Raw genomic sequence first — 15396 nt, 5'->3', positions numbered from 1 at the left:
TTCGGTTGCAGGCAATGGACCTTGCTTTTTGCTATAGATCGTTGTACAGAAGAGGTGGAGGACAGGTACGGGTGGCACTTTGTGTTAAAGCACAATTGTAATTCAAATTATATTAGTGAATGCCTAAATATACGATTAATGGCCAGATCCTTAACAGCATTGTGATCTTGGGATCCATACCCATAACTCCTTGGAACTGGCAACACAAGTAGAGTGCGATAAAGAAAACATATACAATGAGATGCAACGAGACCTGGGTGTCATGGTACACTAGTCATTGAAAGTAGGCATGCAGGTGCAGCAGGCAGTAAAGAAAGCAAATGGTATGTTAGCATTCATAGCAAAAGTATTTGACTATAGGAGCAGGGAGGTTTTACTGCAGTTGTTCAGGGCCTTCGTGAGACCACACCTGGGGTATTATGTACAGTTTTGATCTCCTAATCTGAGGAAAGACATTCTTGCCATAGAGGGAGTACAGAGAAGGTTCACCAGACTGATTCCTGGGATGGCAGGACTTTCATATGAAGAAAGACTGGATAGACTCGGCTTGTACTCGCTAGATTTTAGAAGATTGAGGGGAGATCTTATTGAAACTTACAAAATTCTTAAGGGGTTGGACAGGCTAGATGCAGGAAGATTGTTCCCGATGTTGAGGAAGTCCAGAACAAGAGGTCACAGTTTAAGGATAAGGGGAAAGTCTTTTAGGACCGAGATGAGAAAAACATTTTTCACACAGAGAGTGGTGAATCTGTGGAATTCTCTGGCACAGAAGGTAGTTGAGGCAAGTTCATTGGCTATATTTAAGAGGTGGATGTGGCCCTTGTGGCTAATGGGATCAGGGGTATGGAGAGAAGGCAGGAACGGGGTACTGATTGGGGATGATCAGCCATGATCATATTGAATGGCGGTGCAGGCTCGAAGGGCCGAATGGCCTACTCCTGCACTTATTTTCTATGTTTCTATATGGTATGCTTGCCTTCATTGATCGGGATATTGAGCTTAAGAGTCAGGATGTATTGGTGCAGCTTTACAGGAGTTTGATTAGGCCACACTTGGAGTATTGCGTGCAGTCTGGTCGCTCCAATACAGGAAGGATGCGGTAACTTTGGACAGGGCACAGAAGTTTGGTCCTGTTTCCTGAATGACTCGTGTTATTGTGACGGGAGGATGGCAAGCGTTTCCCTTCCGCTGCATAGATACAAGGGCTCACTGCTCTTCCACCGACACTGGGAAGGCAAGTGGGAATGAGGGAGACGATGCAGAGTAACTACTGGCCGCCTCGCTGACATCTTCCAACCGGCGCACCAGCGAGTCCGTACTGTGTTGACGTGGCTATTCTTGTTGCTCACTTTGTAGCCCCTGGCCGACAGCACTTTATTCAGTGGTGAGGGGAGAGAGCCCCTCGATGACCAAGGGCATCCTGTTAATGGCAGGGGTGGCCTGAAGAAAGCACTGTCGAGCAGGGGCTACAACATGAACTACAACAACAACAGTCGAGCAGGACGTCACTGTAACTCTACTTCATGGTCGAGGGAAGTTCCCGCATACTCGTGGCCTCAGTTTGGTGGAGGAAGGTTTTTCAGCATGCTGAAAGATTTTCCGCGAGTAAAAATTGGTCGGCATGGTTCTTTTGAACTCATAGTGCAGTGGAGTGGGGTCGCTAGATAGTCGAGGTATCTGTAGGCAATCTCCTTTGCTGACCGGGCATTTTAATTGGCTCATTGGAGTTTTTAAGAAGCAAGGAAAACATGTTAAATGCCCGCTAAACGTTATTAAAAGTTGTCCGGCTTCTTAAAAGTCTCTCCACTCCTTTCTCTCTCTCTCTTCCCCCCCCCCCCCCCCCCCCCCCCCCCCCCCCCCCCCCCCCACCCCCCGCGCTCTCTAAGGACTTGCTGCCACTCTGCCAGCCACCCTTTTTACCTTCCTAATCATCGCGGGTGTGAATTTCAGACAGCATTCCCCCCCGGGTGTGAATTTCAGACAGCATTCCCCCCCACTTTCCCTGGCCCCCTGCTTTGCGATGTGTTTGTGTGTGTGTGTTGACGGTCGGTCCAGCTCGCGGTTTCATCACTGACGGTCGATCCAGCTCGAGGTTTTTCAGGCGAGTGCCCTCGAGCTTGAAGATCGAAGACAGTCGCTAAAAAGTTGCGTTAGTGGGACAGGCCCTAATGGCTGGAAGATGGAGATGGGGTCAGATGAGATAGTGACATTTAAAAGGAATGGAGGGATATGGATTATGTGCAGTTGGTCCAGGCATCATGTAAGACACAGTGGGCTGAAGGGCCCGTTCCTGTTCTGGGTTCTATGAATGAATGTGATGACCCACAATAAGTATATTTGCAGATACGTTACTAGGCAGATACACAAAAGTCACAAGGCACATTTGAAGTTGCACAAAATATTGTGCTATTCAGACGTGTTACGGAAATTATAGTATAGATTCTAACCTGTTGATCTCTGTGGTAATTCGAATTGCTAGCTGCAAGTATCAACAAGTTAGAACATTTGCATTGTTTCATTTGGATCCAAAAACCACATGATTATAGGTCAGGCAGCATCTGTGGTGGAGAATGGACAGACAACTTTGCAGGTTGAGACCCTTCCTCTTGATTGGTCTCTAATCCAGAGGAAAGGTGATGACACAAAGCTTTGACTATCGATGTCCCTCTACAGGTATTGCCTGACCCTGTGATTTCCTGTAGCTGCTTATTTTTGCTCCAGGTTTCAGTATCTGCAATCTCTTGTGCTCCGAGAAAAAGAACAAGCTTAATTATTTAACCATTTATTGTGTACACAACAAATATCACAAAATTAACACAATACTTTTAATGTTTTTATAACTGATTAAACTTTCATGAGAATACAGATGCCTCTTGACATCAAACTTGCAGCTATTTTAGTATTTATTTTCTGCTCTGTTTGGTGGAAACAATCTGATCGACTGCCTCTACAGATCCAAAAATACTGTAATGCTTTCCTCCTTTGCCACTGCATGTCGTGTGTGACCATGTAGAAAATGTTCATGTTTATTATTGCAGGTTGAACTTGTTCCTGGTGGAGCCAATATTCCAGTCACTCCTTTGAATGTTTACGAATATGTTAGGAAGTATGCAGAATATCGAATGCTGGTGGTTGCTGAGCAGCCTCTTCATGTAAGTGGATATTTTCCTAGTGCAAATTTGTTGTTTTTGTTAGAAAAAATCACATTTGAATTCTTCAAAACCAGTCAGTAAACCTGTTAATGCTATGGAAACGCTGTTGTGTTGAAAATGTGCTTTTTCGTTTCTTGATGTTTTGCTCCGTAGTGAGACTTTTCCAAGATTATGAGAATTTAAATTTTGTTCTAGCGTAAGAATATATAGAAACATAGAAATTAGGTGCAGGAGTAGGCCATTCGGCCCTTCGAGCCTGCACCACCATTCAATATGATCATGGCTGATCATCCAACTCGGTATCACGTACCTGCCTTCTCTCCATACCCCCTGATCCCCTTAGCCACAAGGGCCACATCTAACTCCATCTTAAATATAGCCAATGAACTGGCCTTGACTACCCTCTGCGGCAGAGAGTTCCAGAGATTCACCACTCTCTGTGAAAAAAGTTCTTCTCATCTCGGTTTTAAAGGATTTCCCCCTTATCCTTAAGCTGTGACCCCTTGTCCTGGACTTCCCCAACATCGGGAACAATCTTCCTGCATCTAGCCTGTCCAACCCCTTAAGAATTTTGTAAGTTTCTATAAGATCCCCTCTATGAGTGTGGTATCATAAGGAGGAAAAAGGAGGACACAGCAATCCCATCTCAGATAAAGAACAAATAAAAGAAGATGGGATTGCTGTGTCCTCCTTTTTCCTCCTTATGATACCACACTCCTACTGTTGTAGCCTAAAAACACTGAAGAAAATTAACTGCAAAATCAAAATTGGGATTAAAAATAATGGATTACATTTTTCTCTTTTTTCTGAGTGGCATATTGTCTGTGTTTTAAGCCCCTACACACTCATCACCCATTAAACAATACAGGTAATGAAGGATTGAGATCATTTTTAAAGCATATTCTTCTCACTCTCTTTGCTAAAACTAATTTGGGCACAGAACATCAGGTTTTACTGGCCACCCACCATTACACTGTGGCTATAATGGCCAAATCCAGATCCAGTGGATGAATTACGTGGCCAAATGCATCCCAGAGGCCATGAACATGGCCCCGACTGGTGTTAGGGTATGGAAAATGCTATTCAGAAGGAGAAGCTTCACTTCCAAAACTCCATTGACAGTTTTGAAAGCCATCAAAGCCCCATCCCAATTGTGAAATCTAAATGGACATCTAATTTGATGTCTAGTAATGTCCAGAGCAAGCAAAAAATAATCTAGCCATCAAGTCACAGCTCCAAATAGTAAATTTTGCCTACTGCTTTTTTTTTTAAACCTAATTTGCCTTTGATCATTTTTGGTTGTGCATACATACTGCCTTATTTGATTACCAAGGGTTACCAAAATCCTTTACACCCTGGCCAGGTTATAACACCCTGTGAGTGTAGATTGTCTTTCTTTCAGCAAGTCTGATTGGAGAACTCCAGAGAAACAGAGTAGCTGCACAGTATGTCATTTAGCATCATAGAGTTCTACTTTACAGAATTGGGCCTCTCAACCCACCGCAACTGTGCTGGCCATCTTGCCCAAATACACCAATCCCATTGGCTTGCATTAAACCCGTACCCTTCTATTTGAATGTTCATCCAAATGCTTGTTAAATTTGTAATTGTGTCTGGTCCCACTAACTCCTCTAGCAGCATGTTCCAGCTATCAACCGCCTAATTGAACTTGCTGCTCAGGTGTCCTTTAAAAATTCTATGTCTCACTTTTAAAAATAACACATATCCGTACCATAGGAAAAAAAAAACTATGTAGCCTATCTATGCCTCTCATAGTCTATACATCCTTCAGGTCACCCTTCAGCCACCTCCATTCCATTGAAAAGAAGTCCAGTCTATCCATTCTCTCCTCACAACTAAAGTCATCTAGTCCAGGCAACATCTCCTCTGCACATTTTCCAATGCAATCACATCCTTCCTGTTGTTTTGCCTTCCTAAATAGTTAGTATACATTGTAATTTGAGTGTTTTCAGTGTTATGTTGCATTTTTTGGACTACATTATGCTACAACTAACATTGATATTTGATCATTTTATAGGCTATGCGGAAAGGATTGCTGGACGTTCTTCCTAAAAATTCACTTGAAGATCTAACAGCAGAAGATTTTAGGCTCTTAGTCAATGGCTGCGGAGAAGTGAATGTCCAGATGCTGATTAGTTATACATCTTTCAATGATGAGTCTGGTATGAAGCAACAAATTACTTTGGGGCTATTGGCATGAATTAATATTAAGCTTTAGCTATTGAATCTGTGTCTAGTGTATGGAAAAATTAATAAAACAAATGATGCACAATGCAATATCTGGCCTGATGCTATGTAACCATATAACAATTTACAGCACGGAAACAGGCCATCTCGACCCTTCTAGTCCGTGCCGAACACATATTCTCCCCTAGTCCCATATAACTGCGCTCAGACCATAACCTTCCATTCCCTTCCCGTCCATATAACTATCCAATTTATTTTTAAATGATAAAAACGAACCTGCCTCCACCACCTTCACTGGAAGCTCATTCCACACAGTCATCACTCTCTGAGTAAAGAAGTTCCCCCTCATGTTACCCCTAAACTTCAGTCCCTTAATTCTCAAGTCATGTCCCCTTGTTTGAATCTTCCCTACTCGCAGTGGGAAAAGCTTTTCCACGTCAACTCTGTCTATCCATCTCATCATTTTAAAAACCTCTATTAAGTCCCCCCTTAACCTTCTGCGCTCCAAAGAATAAAGCCCTAACTTGTTCAACCTTTCTCTGTAACTTAGTTGCTGAAACCCAGGCAACATTCTAGTAAATCTGTACTCTGGGTTGTGTATAATTTTGGCTGACTTTTAAAATGCTAGTTACTGTAGTTATGAATTAGATTGTGTAGCTTAAATGTTATTATTTTTTTCTCTTTGGCAGCAACATGGCCTAAATAGTCGCAAAACATTTCTTAGTTGTTAGCTGGTTAAGTTTACCGGCCCATGGGAAATATTGTCTGGCACTTTTTTTTAATTCTTCATGCCTTCTCATCAGAGGACAGACCTTTTCTTGTAGTATTGAGAATTTTACATTTAGGTAAAATTATTAAACTTCATTTCAGGCTAGAGGTCCAGGCTTTTAAAAGACAACATTACATTAAAAAAAAAACATTGCATATAAAAACACCTTAAAATACATATAAAAGCTTGGTATATTACTTATCAAAACATCATAAAATATATACAAAAAAAACACAATACATGATTTAAAATCCAGAATAAAAAGAAAGATCAGTGTCCTACAACGAGACAGCGATACCAGTGTCTCCACAACTGGGATTTGTAGCGTGTTGTGCTAAACCTTATGTTTGAGAAGGCCACGATAATTATATTTTAAGAGTAATTTATCCTGCAAATGAATTTATACATATGATTTCTTAGGATAGCTTCTAAAGTACTGACTCATGCAGCCACAAACATGTTACTAGCACTACACCATCTAGGTTTCCTTAGCAGTGTTCTCATGGCATCATTATACGCTACCCTTAGTCTCTGCAAACTTGTCTTTTTGTAGTTCGACCACAGGTGCGCAGTATAGAGTGCTGTGCAATATGCTCTAAACAGCGACATCTTCACCGCATCTGCACACGCACCAAACTTACGCAAGAGAATATTTGCCTGTACATACAGCATGCGTCGTTGCCTACAAATATCCTCATCTGTCATTTGTTCCGTAATAAAATGTCCAAGATACTTTTCCTTATTACAGACACTAAGATTATTGTCGGACAAATTTAAATCAGGAAATGTTAGATATTTATCCTCTTTGGTTCTACAGATCATAACAGCACTCTTACCAGCATTATATTTAATATCATGTTTCACACCATACACAGAACATGTAGTAAGGAGCTGCTGGAGACCAGCGCTAGATGGACTAAAGATCACAAGATCATCTGCATACATAATATGGTTCCCTAAAATAATACCAATCATGCACCTAGTATTACAGGCTTTCAATTGCTTGGACAGATCATCAATATAAAGATTAAAAATGACTGGGGACCAAATTTCCCCCTTGTCTTACACCACTGCTAACCCCAAATGGGGCTGAGACCCTATTGCCCCATTTTACTTGCATAGTCTGGTGGGCATACCAGTAAGCCAGAATTCTCACAATGTATTTAGGCACCCCTCTTTGACTCGTATAAATGACCTTGACATTATGTGTCGACAGTATCATTCATACAAATATGGAATTCATTTGTATCCATAAGGAGTTTGAAAATTACATCCTTATGTGATCAAAGAAGTATACTTTGATAGAGAAAATTATAAGCAAAATTAACATATGCAGGCTAATCCCAAACACCCATGTGTAAAAACTTAACTTTTGTTACTTTCAGGTGAAAATGCTGAAAAGTTATTACAATTCAAGCGTTGGTTCTGGTCCATTGTGGAAAAGATGAGCATGACAGAAAGACAGGATCTGGTAAGAATTGCATTTTATAGGTTTGAAAAATTAGAGACCACCAAAATATTTCCTTTGTTCTTGATAAAGCTTTGTTTATGCGACAAGGGTGCCACACCGAGTATTTATTGCCCTTCAGAAGGTGATGGTGATCTACAACCTTGAATAGTTGCATTCCCTCTATCGAGATTATTAACACAATTATGTTGGGTCGATCATTCCTGTATTTGAACCTATTGGCGATGAATGAACAACCGATCTATTTCCAGCTCAAGATGGTTTGAAACCTGTAAAAGCTGGTGTTTCTCTGACCTGCTTTTGATCTCTTTGATGGTAGAAATTGTGTTTTTACAGTGCTATTAAAAAGAACAAACTCCATTTAAAAATATACATATTCTAGCTCTTGTACATAGTAGTTTGGTTTAGTGTTAATTTAGTGATACAGCATGGAAACAGGCCCTTCAGCCCCCCGAGTCCATGCCGACTAATGATCCCTGTATTTTGACTGAAGCAAATTAATCTATAAGCCTGCCGTCTTTGGAATGTGGGAGAAAACCAGAGCACCTGGATAAAACCCATAGGGTCACGGGTAGAATATACAAGCTCCGTAAAGACAGCGCCTATAGTCGGGGTCGAACCCGGGTCTCTATCGCTGTAAGGCAGCAACTCTACAGTTGCGCCACCATGCCGCCACAAATGTTGTATTGCATTGACCGGAAATCGAACCTGGTCCTCCCGCGTGCCAGCCAAGAATTCTACAACTGAACCGCCAGTGCAAGTCCTTGCGGTAGAAGAAGTGAATGTTTTGCTTGGTGGATTGGTACAAATCAAAGGATTGTTCTATTGTGATGGTATTGAGCTTAAGACTAGTTGAAGTTACACACATACTGGCAAGTGTTCAATTTCACATTTGATGTGCCTTTTATAGACGGGGCAAAAGTTTTGAGGAGACTGATAACTAACCTTGTTTGACCACAGTGTTTATGTGGCTTGCCCAGTTTGTTTTCCCAGTCGACAGTATCCTTCAATACGTCACTGATGGGGATTTAATAATAATGCCAGCGATAGAAGATGGTTGAAGTCTCCTGCAGCAGAGTAGTCATTGATCAGTATTTGGGTGATAACAAAGGCCCAACAAGATGTATTAAAACTAGTTTGCTGATAATGATGTTTTCTTTCTGAACTTCAGGTTTACTTCTGGACATCAAGTCCATCATTGCCTGCCAGTGAGGAAGGTTTCCAACCAATGCCTTCAATCACTATTAGACCACCCGATGATCAACATCTTCCAACTGCAAATACCTGCATCTCGCGTCTATATGTCCCACTTTATTCCTCCAAACAAATTCTCAAACAAAAACTGTTACTAGCCATTAAGACCAAGAACTTTGGTTTTGTGTAGAGTATAATAAAATGTGTGTACTGTGTGTAATAATATAACTAGGTCCAAGTTTTGTAGATTAATTTTTCATTTGTCTATAAAATTGATGGAAGTTAATGCTGTCACACACCTGGAGGTTCTATGGTGGTGAACATTCCTGTATTTGGCTTGTAGCTGAAAGTCCAAACCACAGGCTGTAGTGGCTTTGACTGTAACTTTCTAGGCTTTTGGCTAATCAGTAACCTGTTAGCCTAACCGCAGCCAAAGATGACAGCAGATCATGTATTGTTACACTGTGATTTATGGTCATTAGGCCTAGGGGAACTGAAAATGTTTCTGAAATTTCACTGCTGCCTTTGTCGAAAGTTTGATCAAAGGTTCTTGTACAGAGGGAAGTAGGGGAATTCCAAATAAAACAAGAGAATGCTTTACATTTTGTGTGTGACTATTAAACCTGGTGGGGAAAAGCCCTTTTGTTTGCTTCATCTGTTTATCATTGGATACATTTTAAATTAAGTATTATGATTTGTTCCAATTAATATTGCCATGAGAGGTTAAATATACTTTGTCCTTCAGCCAAGACACAGTTAAGCTGACTTAAACTGGTACGGACTCATTTAATTTATAAATATGTTTAGTTTTGGTATTGACAGTACCATTCAGTCACAAAATGTAAAACTGAGCCTTGCTTTGTGCAGGTTGTACAGTATGCTTCTATTTATCCAAGCTACTTAAAAAAAAAAATCATTGGTTTGGGTATTCATTAAGTTTAACAAATGGTTTGTTTAGGTTTCAGATATCAAATTGTGTACTGTACCAAAGAGTTGGCAAACCAGTGCACATGTAGAAAAGTGCATTTTTATATAAAAATAAAGGAAATTTGCATTCTCTGTTCTTGCTGCAGTTCACGCACTCCTGTCGCCTCCTCACGCGCCCCTTTAGTATCTCCACTTATTCCCCTACTTTTGTGATAACTTTATACTTGATGTGTAATGCTTTTCCTTGTGTGCAACAGAAAATACTGAAGTTATCAGGACTTTTGTGATCGATGTGTGAACCCATTACTTGTTTTACATTGTAAATAGTCAGTTCTTACATAATAGAAAAAAACATAGCACCATATTGATTCACTTTTTAATTCATTGCATTATGTTGGTCTTGAGATTGTAACCTGAAAAACTAATTTGTATTCCCCGTTTTGGAGAATAATCCCTTGATCTATTGCAGGGTAATTAAAATAGCAACTGGTAGCATTTGAGACATATACTGATTTTTGAAAGTTGATTTAACTTGTAACTTCATGAACATCATGTTAAAAACAGCCTTCTTAGTCTAACCCCATTGCTGTCTCCTCCCCTTCCTTAACCCTTTGCTGTCTCCTCCCCTTCCTTAACCCTCGAGCTGTCTCCTCCCATCCCCCCCGCCCTCGGGCTCCTCCTCCCTTTTTCCTTCCTTCTCCCCCCCCCCCCCCCCCACCCCCCATCAGTCTGAAGAAGGGTTTCAGCCCGAAACGTCGCCTATTTCCTTCGCTCCATAGATGCTGCTGCACCTGCTGAGTTTCTCCAGCATTTTTGTGTACCTTCTTATTCTAATAACTGAGGAATCAGTGAAAACCACATCAGGCTGTGAGTGGACAGCATTTCAAACACTCAGTTCCTATCTAAATTCATTCAAAACAGTGCCAACATTCTTAATATTATATATCTAAAAGCATTGATCCAGATTAATTATAAAAGTTGATTTTTATCATGAAATAATATTAACACTATTGAGATCCCTCAATTTGCACCTTATTTTCAATTTTCTGGAGAGTACAACATGAACAAATACAAAGTATGATAATGTCATGTCAATATCGATTTCAAAAGGAAATGGTTTGCTTGTACTGGTGTACTGCGCATGTTGTTCCATTGTTTAAAAAGGGGTCTAAGAGTAAACCTAGCAATTATAGACCTGTTAGTTTGATGTCAGTGGTGGGCAAATTAATGGAAAGGATACTTAGAGATAATATATATAAGCATCTGGATAAACAGGGTCTGATTAGGAACAGTCAACATGGATTTGTGCCTGGAAGGTCATGTTTGACTAATCTTCTTGAATTTTTTGAAGAGGTTACTCGGGAAATTGATGAGGGTAAAGCAGTGGATGTTGTGTATATGGACTTCAGTAAGGCCTTTGACAAGGTTCCTCATGGAAGGTTGGTTAAGAAGGTTCAATTGTTGGATATTAATGGTGGAGTAGCAAGATGGATTCAACAGTGGCTGAATGAGAGATGCCAGAGAGTAATGGTGGATGGCTGTTTGTCAGGTTGGAGGCCAGTGACTAGTGGGATGCCACAGGGATCTGTGTTGGGTCCACTGTTGTTTGTCATGTACATCAATGATCTGGATGATGGTGTGGTAAATTGGATTAGTAAGTATGCAGATGATACTAAGATAGGTGATGTTGTGGATAATGAAGTAGATTTTCAAAGTCTACAGAGAGATTTATGCCAGTTGAAGAGTGGGCTGAAAGATGGCAGATGGAGTTTAATGCTGATAAGTGTGAGGTGCTACATCTTGGCAGGACAAATCAAAATAGGACGTGCATGGTAAATGGTAGGGAATTGAAGAATGCAGGTGAACAGAGGGATCTGGGAATAACTGTGCACAGTTCCCTGAAAGTGGAATCTCATGTAGATAGGGTGGTAAAGAAAGCTTTTGGTGTGCTGGCCTTTATAAATCAGAGCATTGAGTATAGAAGTTGGGATGTAATGTTAAAATTGTACAAGGCATTGGTGAGGCCAATTCTGGAGTATGGTGTACAATTTTGGTTGCCTAATTATAGGAAGGATGTCAACAAAATAGAGAGAGTACAGAGGAGATTTACTAGAATGTTGCCCGGGTTTCAGCAACTAAGTTACAGAGAAAGGTTGAACGTTAGGTCTTTATTCTTTGGAGTGCAGAAGGTTAAGGGGGGACTTGATAGAGGTCTTTAAAATGATGAGAGGGATAGACAGAGTTGACGTGGATAAGCTTTTCCCACTGAGAGTAGGGCAGATTCAAACAAGAGGACATGACGAGAATTAAGGGACAGAAGTTTAGGGGTAACATGAGGGGGAACCTCTTTACTCAGAGAGTGGTAGCTGTGTGGAATGAGCTTCCAGTGAAGGTGGTGGAGGCAGGTTCGATTTTATCATTTAAAAAAAAATTGGATAGTTATATGGGCGGGAAAGGAATGGAGGGTTAGGTAGATGGGACTAGGGGAGAATACGTGTTCGGCACGGACTAGAAGGGCCGAGATGGCCTGTTTCCGTGCTGTAATTGTTATATGGCTGTACAAACGTTAAATCCTTTTAAACTGACATTCAACAGCATGGGGAATGGTAATGCTTTGGTTGAATTTATCTAAATGTTCAAAAGGTGTTCAATGAGAAGCACCAATAAGCTAACAATGTCAGAATGGGTGGTTAATTCCAATGGAAGCAAATTAATTATGAAGTTCTGCAAGGGGCTACTGTTTGAATTTTACATTTAGGATTTAGGCAATGGAAATAAATACAATTATGTAATGAAGGTCTTAGCATATTGTGGGGAAAAGGGAAAGATGGTGGTGGGAGGTTTTGGAGGTAGGGGTGGTAGCAAGCAGACAATGTTTTTCCTAAAGAGACTGCCAACAAATTAGAGGATGATATTAATCAGCTTGCAGGGCGGGCAAATAACAAGAAAATTAAGTTCTGTATAAATATGAACAAGTATATTTTGATAGAATAAAATGGGCATTTGTCATTTGGAAGATGTGAGTCTATGTGGATTAGAGGCAAGAATTTGGATGATCCTTTTCAATTACTGTAACAATAGATAATAGGTGCAGGAGTAGGCCATTTGGCCCTTCGAGCCAGCACCACCATTCAATGTGATCATGGCTGATCATCCCCAATCAGTATCCCATTCCTGCCTTCTCCCCATATCCCCTAACTACACTATAACTACCAAAAGAATTGTGAGAATATGGAATCCATTACCACAAGAAATGGATAGAGCAGTACGGATGTCCTTTGAGACATTGAGCAAGTTGCAGTAGGAGGGAATAGATGACGTCCTAGATACAACACAAGACCAGGCCCATTGCCTGTCATTTCAGCCATCAACTACCCATTTGCACTAATCCTACATTGATTATTTTGTTTTTAAGTCCCACAGAACTGTCATCAACAATCCCCACCCTCCAGGATTCTACCATTCCTTTACATGCAGTAGAGGCAGGTTTTATTTTGTGGCCTATTAACCTACCAAACTGCATGTATGGGATGTTGTAGGAAATGAAGCACCCAGAGGAAGCCAAAACAGTCGTAGTGAGAACATGTTGACTACAGATAGAAAGCAACTGAGGTTGGGATTGAAACAGTCTCTGGCGCTGTGATGCAGCGGCTCAACTGGCAGTGCTATTTTACCACCCAATTAGTCAATTGTGAAAATAAGAAATAAAGTCCAAACCACAGGCTGTAGTGGCTTTGACTGTAACCTTCTAGGCTTTTGGGTAATCAGTAACCTGTTAGCCTAACTGCAGCCAAAGATGACAGCAGATCATGTATTGTTACACTGTGATTTATGGTCGTTGGGCCTAGGGGAACTGAAAATGTTTCTGAAATTTCACTGCTGCCTTTGTCGAAAGTTTGATCAAAGGTTCTTGTTCAGAGGGAAGTAGGGGAATTCCAAATAAAACAAGAGAATGCTTTACATTTTGTGTGTGACTATTAAACCTGGTGGGGAAAAGCCCTTTTGTTTGCTTCATCTGTTTATCATTGGATACATTTTAAATTAAGTATTATGATTTGTTCCAATTAATATAGCCATGAGAGGTTAAATATACTTTGTCCTTCAGCCAAGGCACAGTTAAGCTATTTTACCACCCAATTAGTCAATTGTGAAAATAAGAAATAACTTGTGGAAGATAAATTTCAGCATGTTGCTCGTCAATGGCCAGACAACAATTAACCTTTGCTGTCCCAGTTCTCCCAGCGATCTTACTCTCAGACTATATTCTATCTGTCCCGCCCACTCCCCTGACATCAGTTTGAAGAAGGGTCTCAAACCGAAACGTCACCCATTCCTTCTCTCCAGAGATGCTGCCTGTCCCACTGTGTTACTCCAGCATTTTGTGTCTGCCAACGCATTAGCAGTGCAGACATCTAATTTGTTTTTAACGAAGACACAAGGATTTAGATGCTGGTTTACAAATAAATACCGGTGCTGGAATAACACATAGTAGGCCAGGCAATATTTGTGGACACCATGGACAGCGAGATTTCAGGCCAGAACCCTTCATACCCAATAGTTTGAAGAAGGGCTCGACCCGAAACATCTCCTGTCCTTGTCTTCCACAGATGCCCATACCTGCTGAATGACCTCATCACTTTGGGTTTTTCTTAAGGGGCTGTGGTATGTCTAAGAATGTGGAGTACTTTAGATTATAAGAATTAGCCATGTCATTTGTTTAATTAAAAGACTATGTAGAAGTAAATTAGAAACAATTTTTACTAAACAAGCAGTTTTTTCCCCCAAGTAGTTCCCAACAGTTTACCCCTTGGTCGAAAAGACCAGGTTACACCAAGAAACGCAATAATCACATTGCTGACTTTGAGAAGAAGGGTCTCGACCCGAAACGTCGCCTACCTTCTCTCTATAGATGCTGCCTCACCCGCTGAGTTTCTCCAGCATTTTGTGTCTACCTTTTGAGTACTTGAAGCTGGCTTTTCTGGTTCGGTACTGATGGATCCTTTTGTAGGTTGATATGGCCACTTTCAGATGGTGTGATATCAAGATTCAAGGCATCATTTGCCAGCCCATTTTAATCAGCTGGATTATACCAGTCCAGGATCTCAAGGAAATGGACATTATTTATATTTATTGATAATTTTCAATTTGATGATTGTTGCAGGTAGTGATTAACATGTTAACAATAGGTAAGCGGAGCAACAGTGAACCCCTCGTGTTTTTCATTTATTAACATATTGGTTATTTGCTACTGTAGAATAACTTTTTAAGCGTGGTGTCTTGCAGGAAAAGATAAATCATTTTTTAGAAGTCCCTGTTCTATTGTAGATTTCTCAACTAAATGTAATTGGATATGTTCAGTGAAAGGTCATGATCATTAATAATCATAAATGTGTGCCTCTGCTGTTGATTATCTAATTAAAATGTAACATGGATGTAACAGTAGGATCACACGTAACAATTCAGGAAGAGCTAGCTTCTAGTGTTGGAGGTCAACAAATTAACTTGAGGAATTATACATTCCCTAGACCAATATAAGTAGTATTCGCTGCAGAAAATAAATGTAGACATAACATAGATTATTGCTCTCATTTTAAATAAAATCTTCCCATGTATATTTATCCATATTTGTCTCCAAAATTTCTTTCACAGACAACATTTGTATCTCTAAAATTACCTTT

The 15396-nt window shown here is 40.5% G+C and overlaps 1 protein-coding gene across 1 annotated transcript; it reads left to right on the top strand.

Moving 5' to 3' along the window:
- Window positions 1-1356: 1356 nt before the first annotated feature.
- LOC129693312 (E3 ubiquitin-protein ligase UBR5-like) lies at window positions 1357-9854 on the top strand (the record flags this gene model as incomplete). Its single annotated transcript, XM_055630160.1, has 5 exons — window positions 1357-1510; window positions 3010-3152; window positions 5191-5335; window positions 7515-7600; window positions 8769-9854. Coding segments are annotated over 5 exons (741 nt in total), but the record flags the coding sequence as incomplete, so codon positions are not given.
- Window positions 9855-15396: the final 5542 nt, after the last annotated feature.

This window comes from Leucoraja erinacea, unplaced genomic scaffold (assembly GCF_028641065.1).
Source record: "Leucoraja erinacea ecotype New England unplaced genomic scaffold, Leri_hhj_1 Leri_256S, whole genome shotgun sequence".
Taxonomy (NCBI): Eukaryota; Metazoa; Chordata; class Chondrichthyes; order Rajiformes; family Rajidae; genus Leucoraja; species Leucoraja erinaceus.
This window is presented reverse-complemented; position numbering and strand designations above follow the sequence as displayed.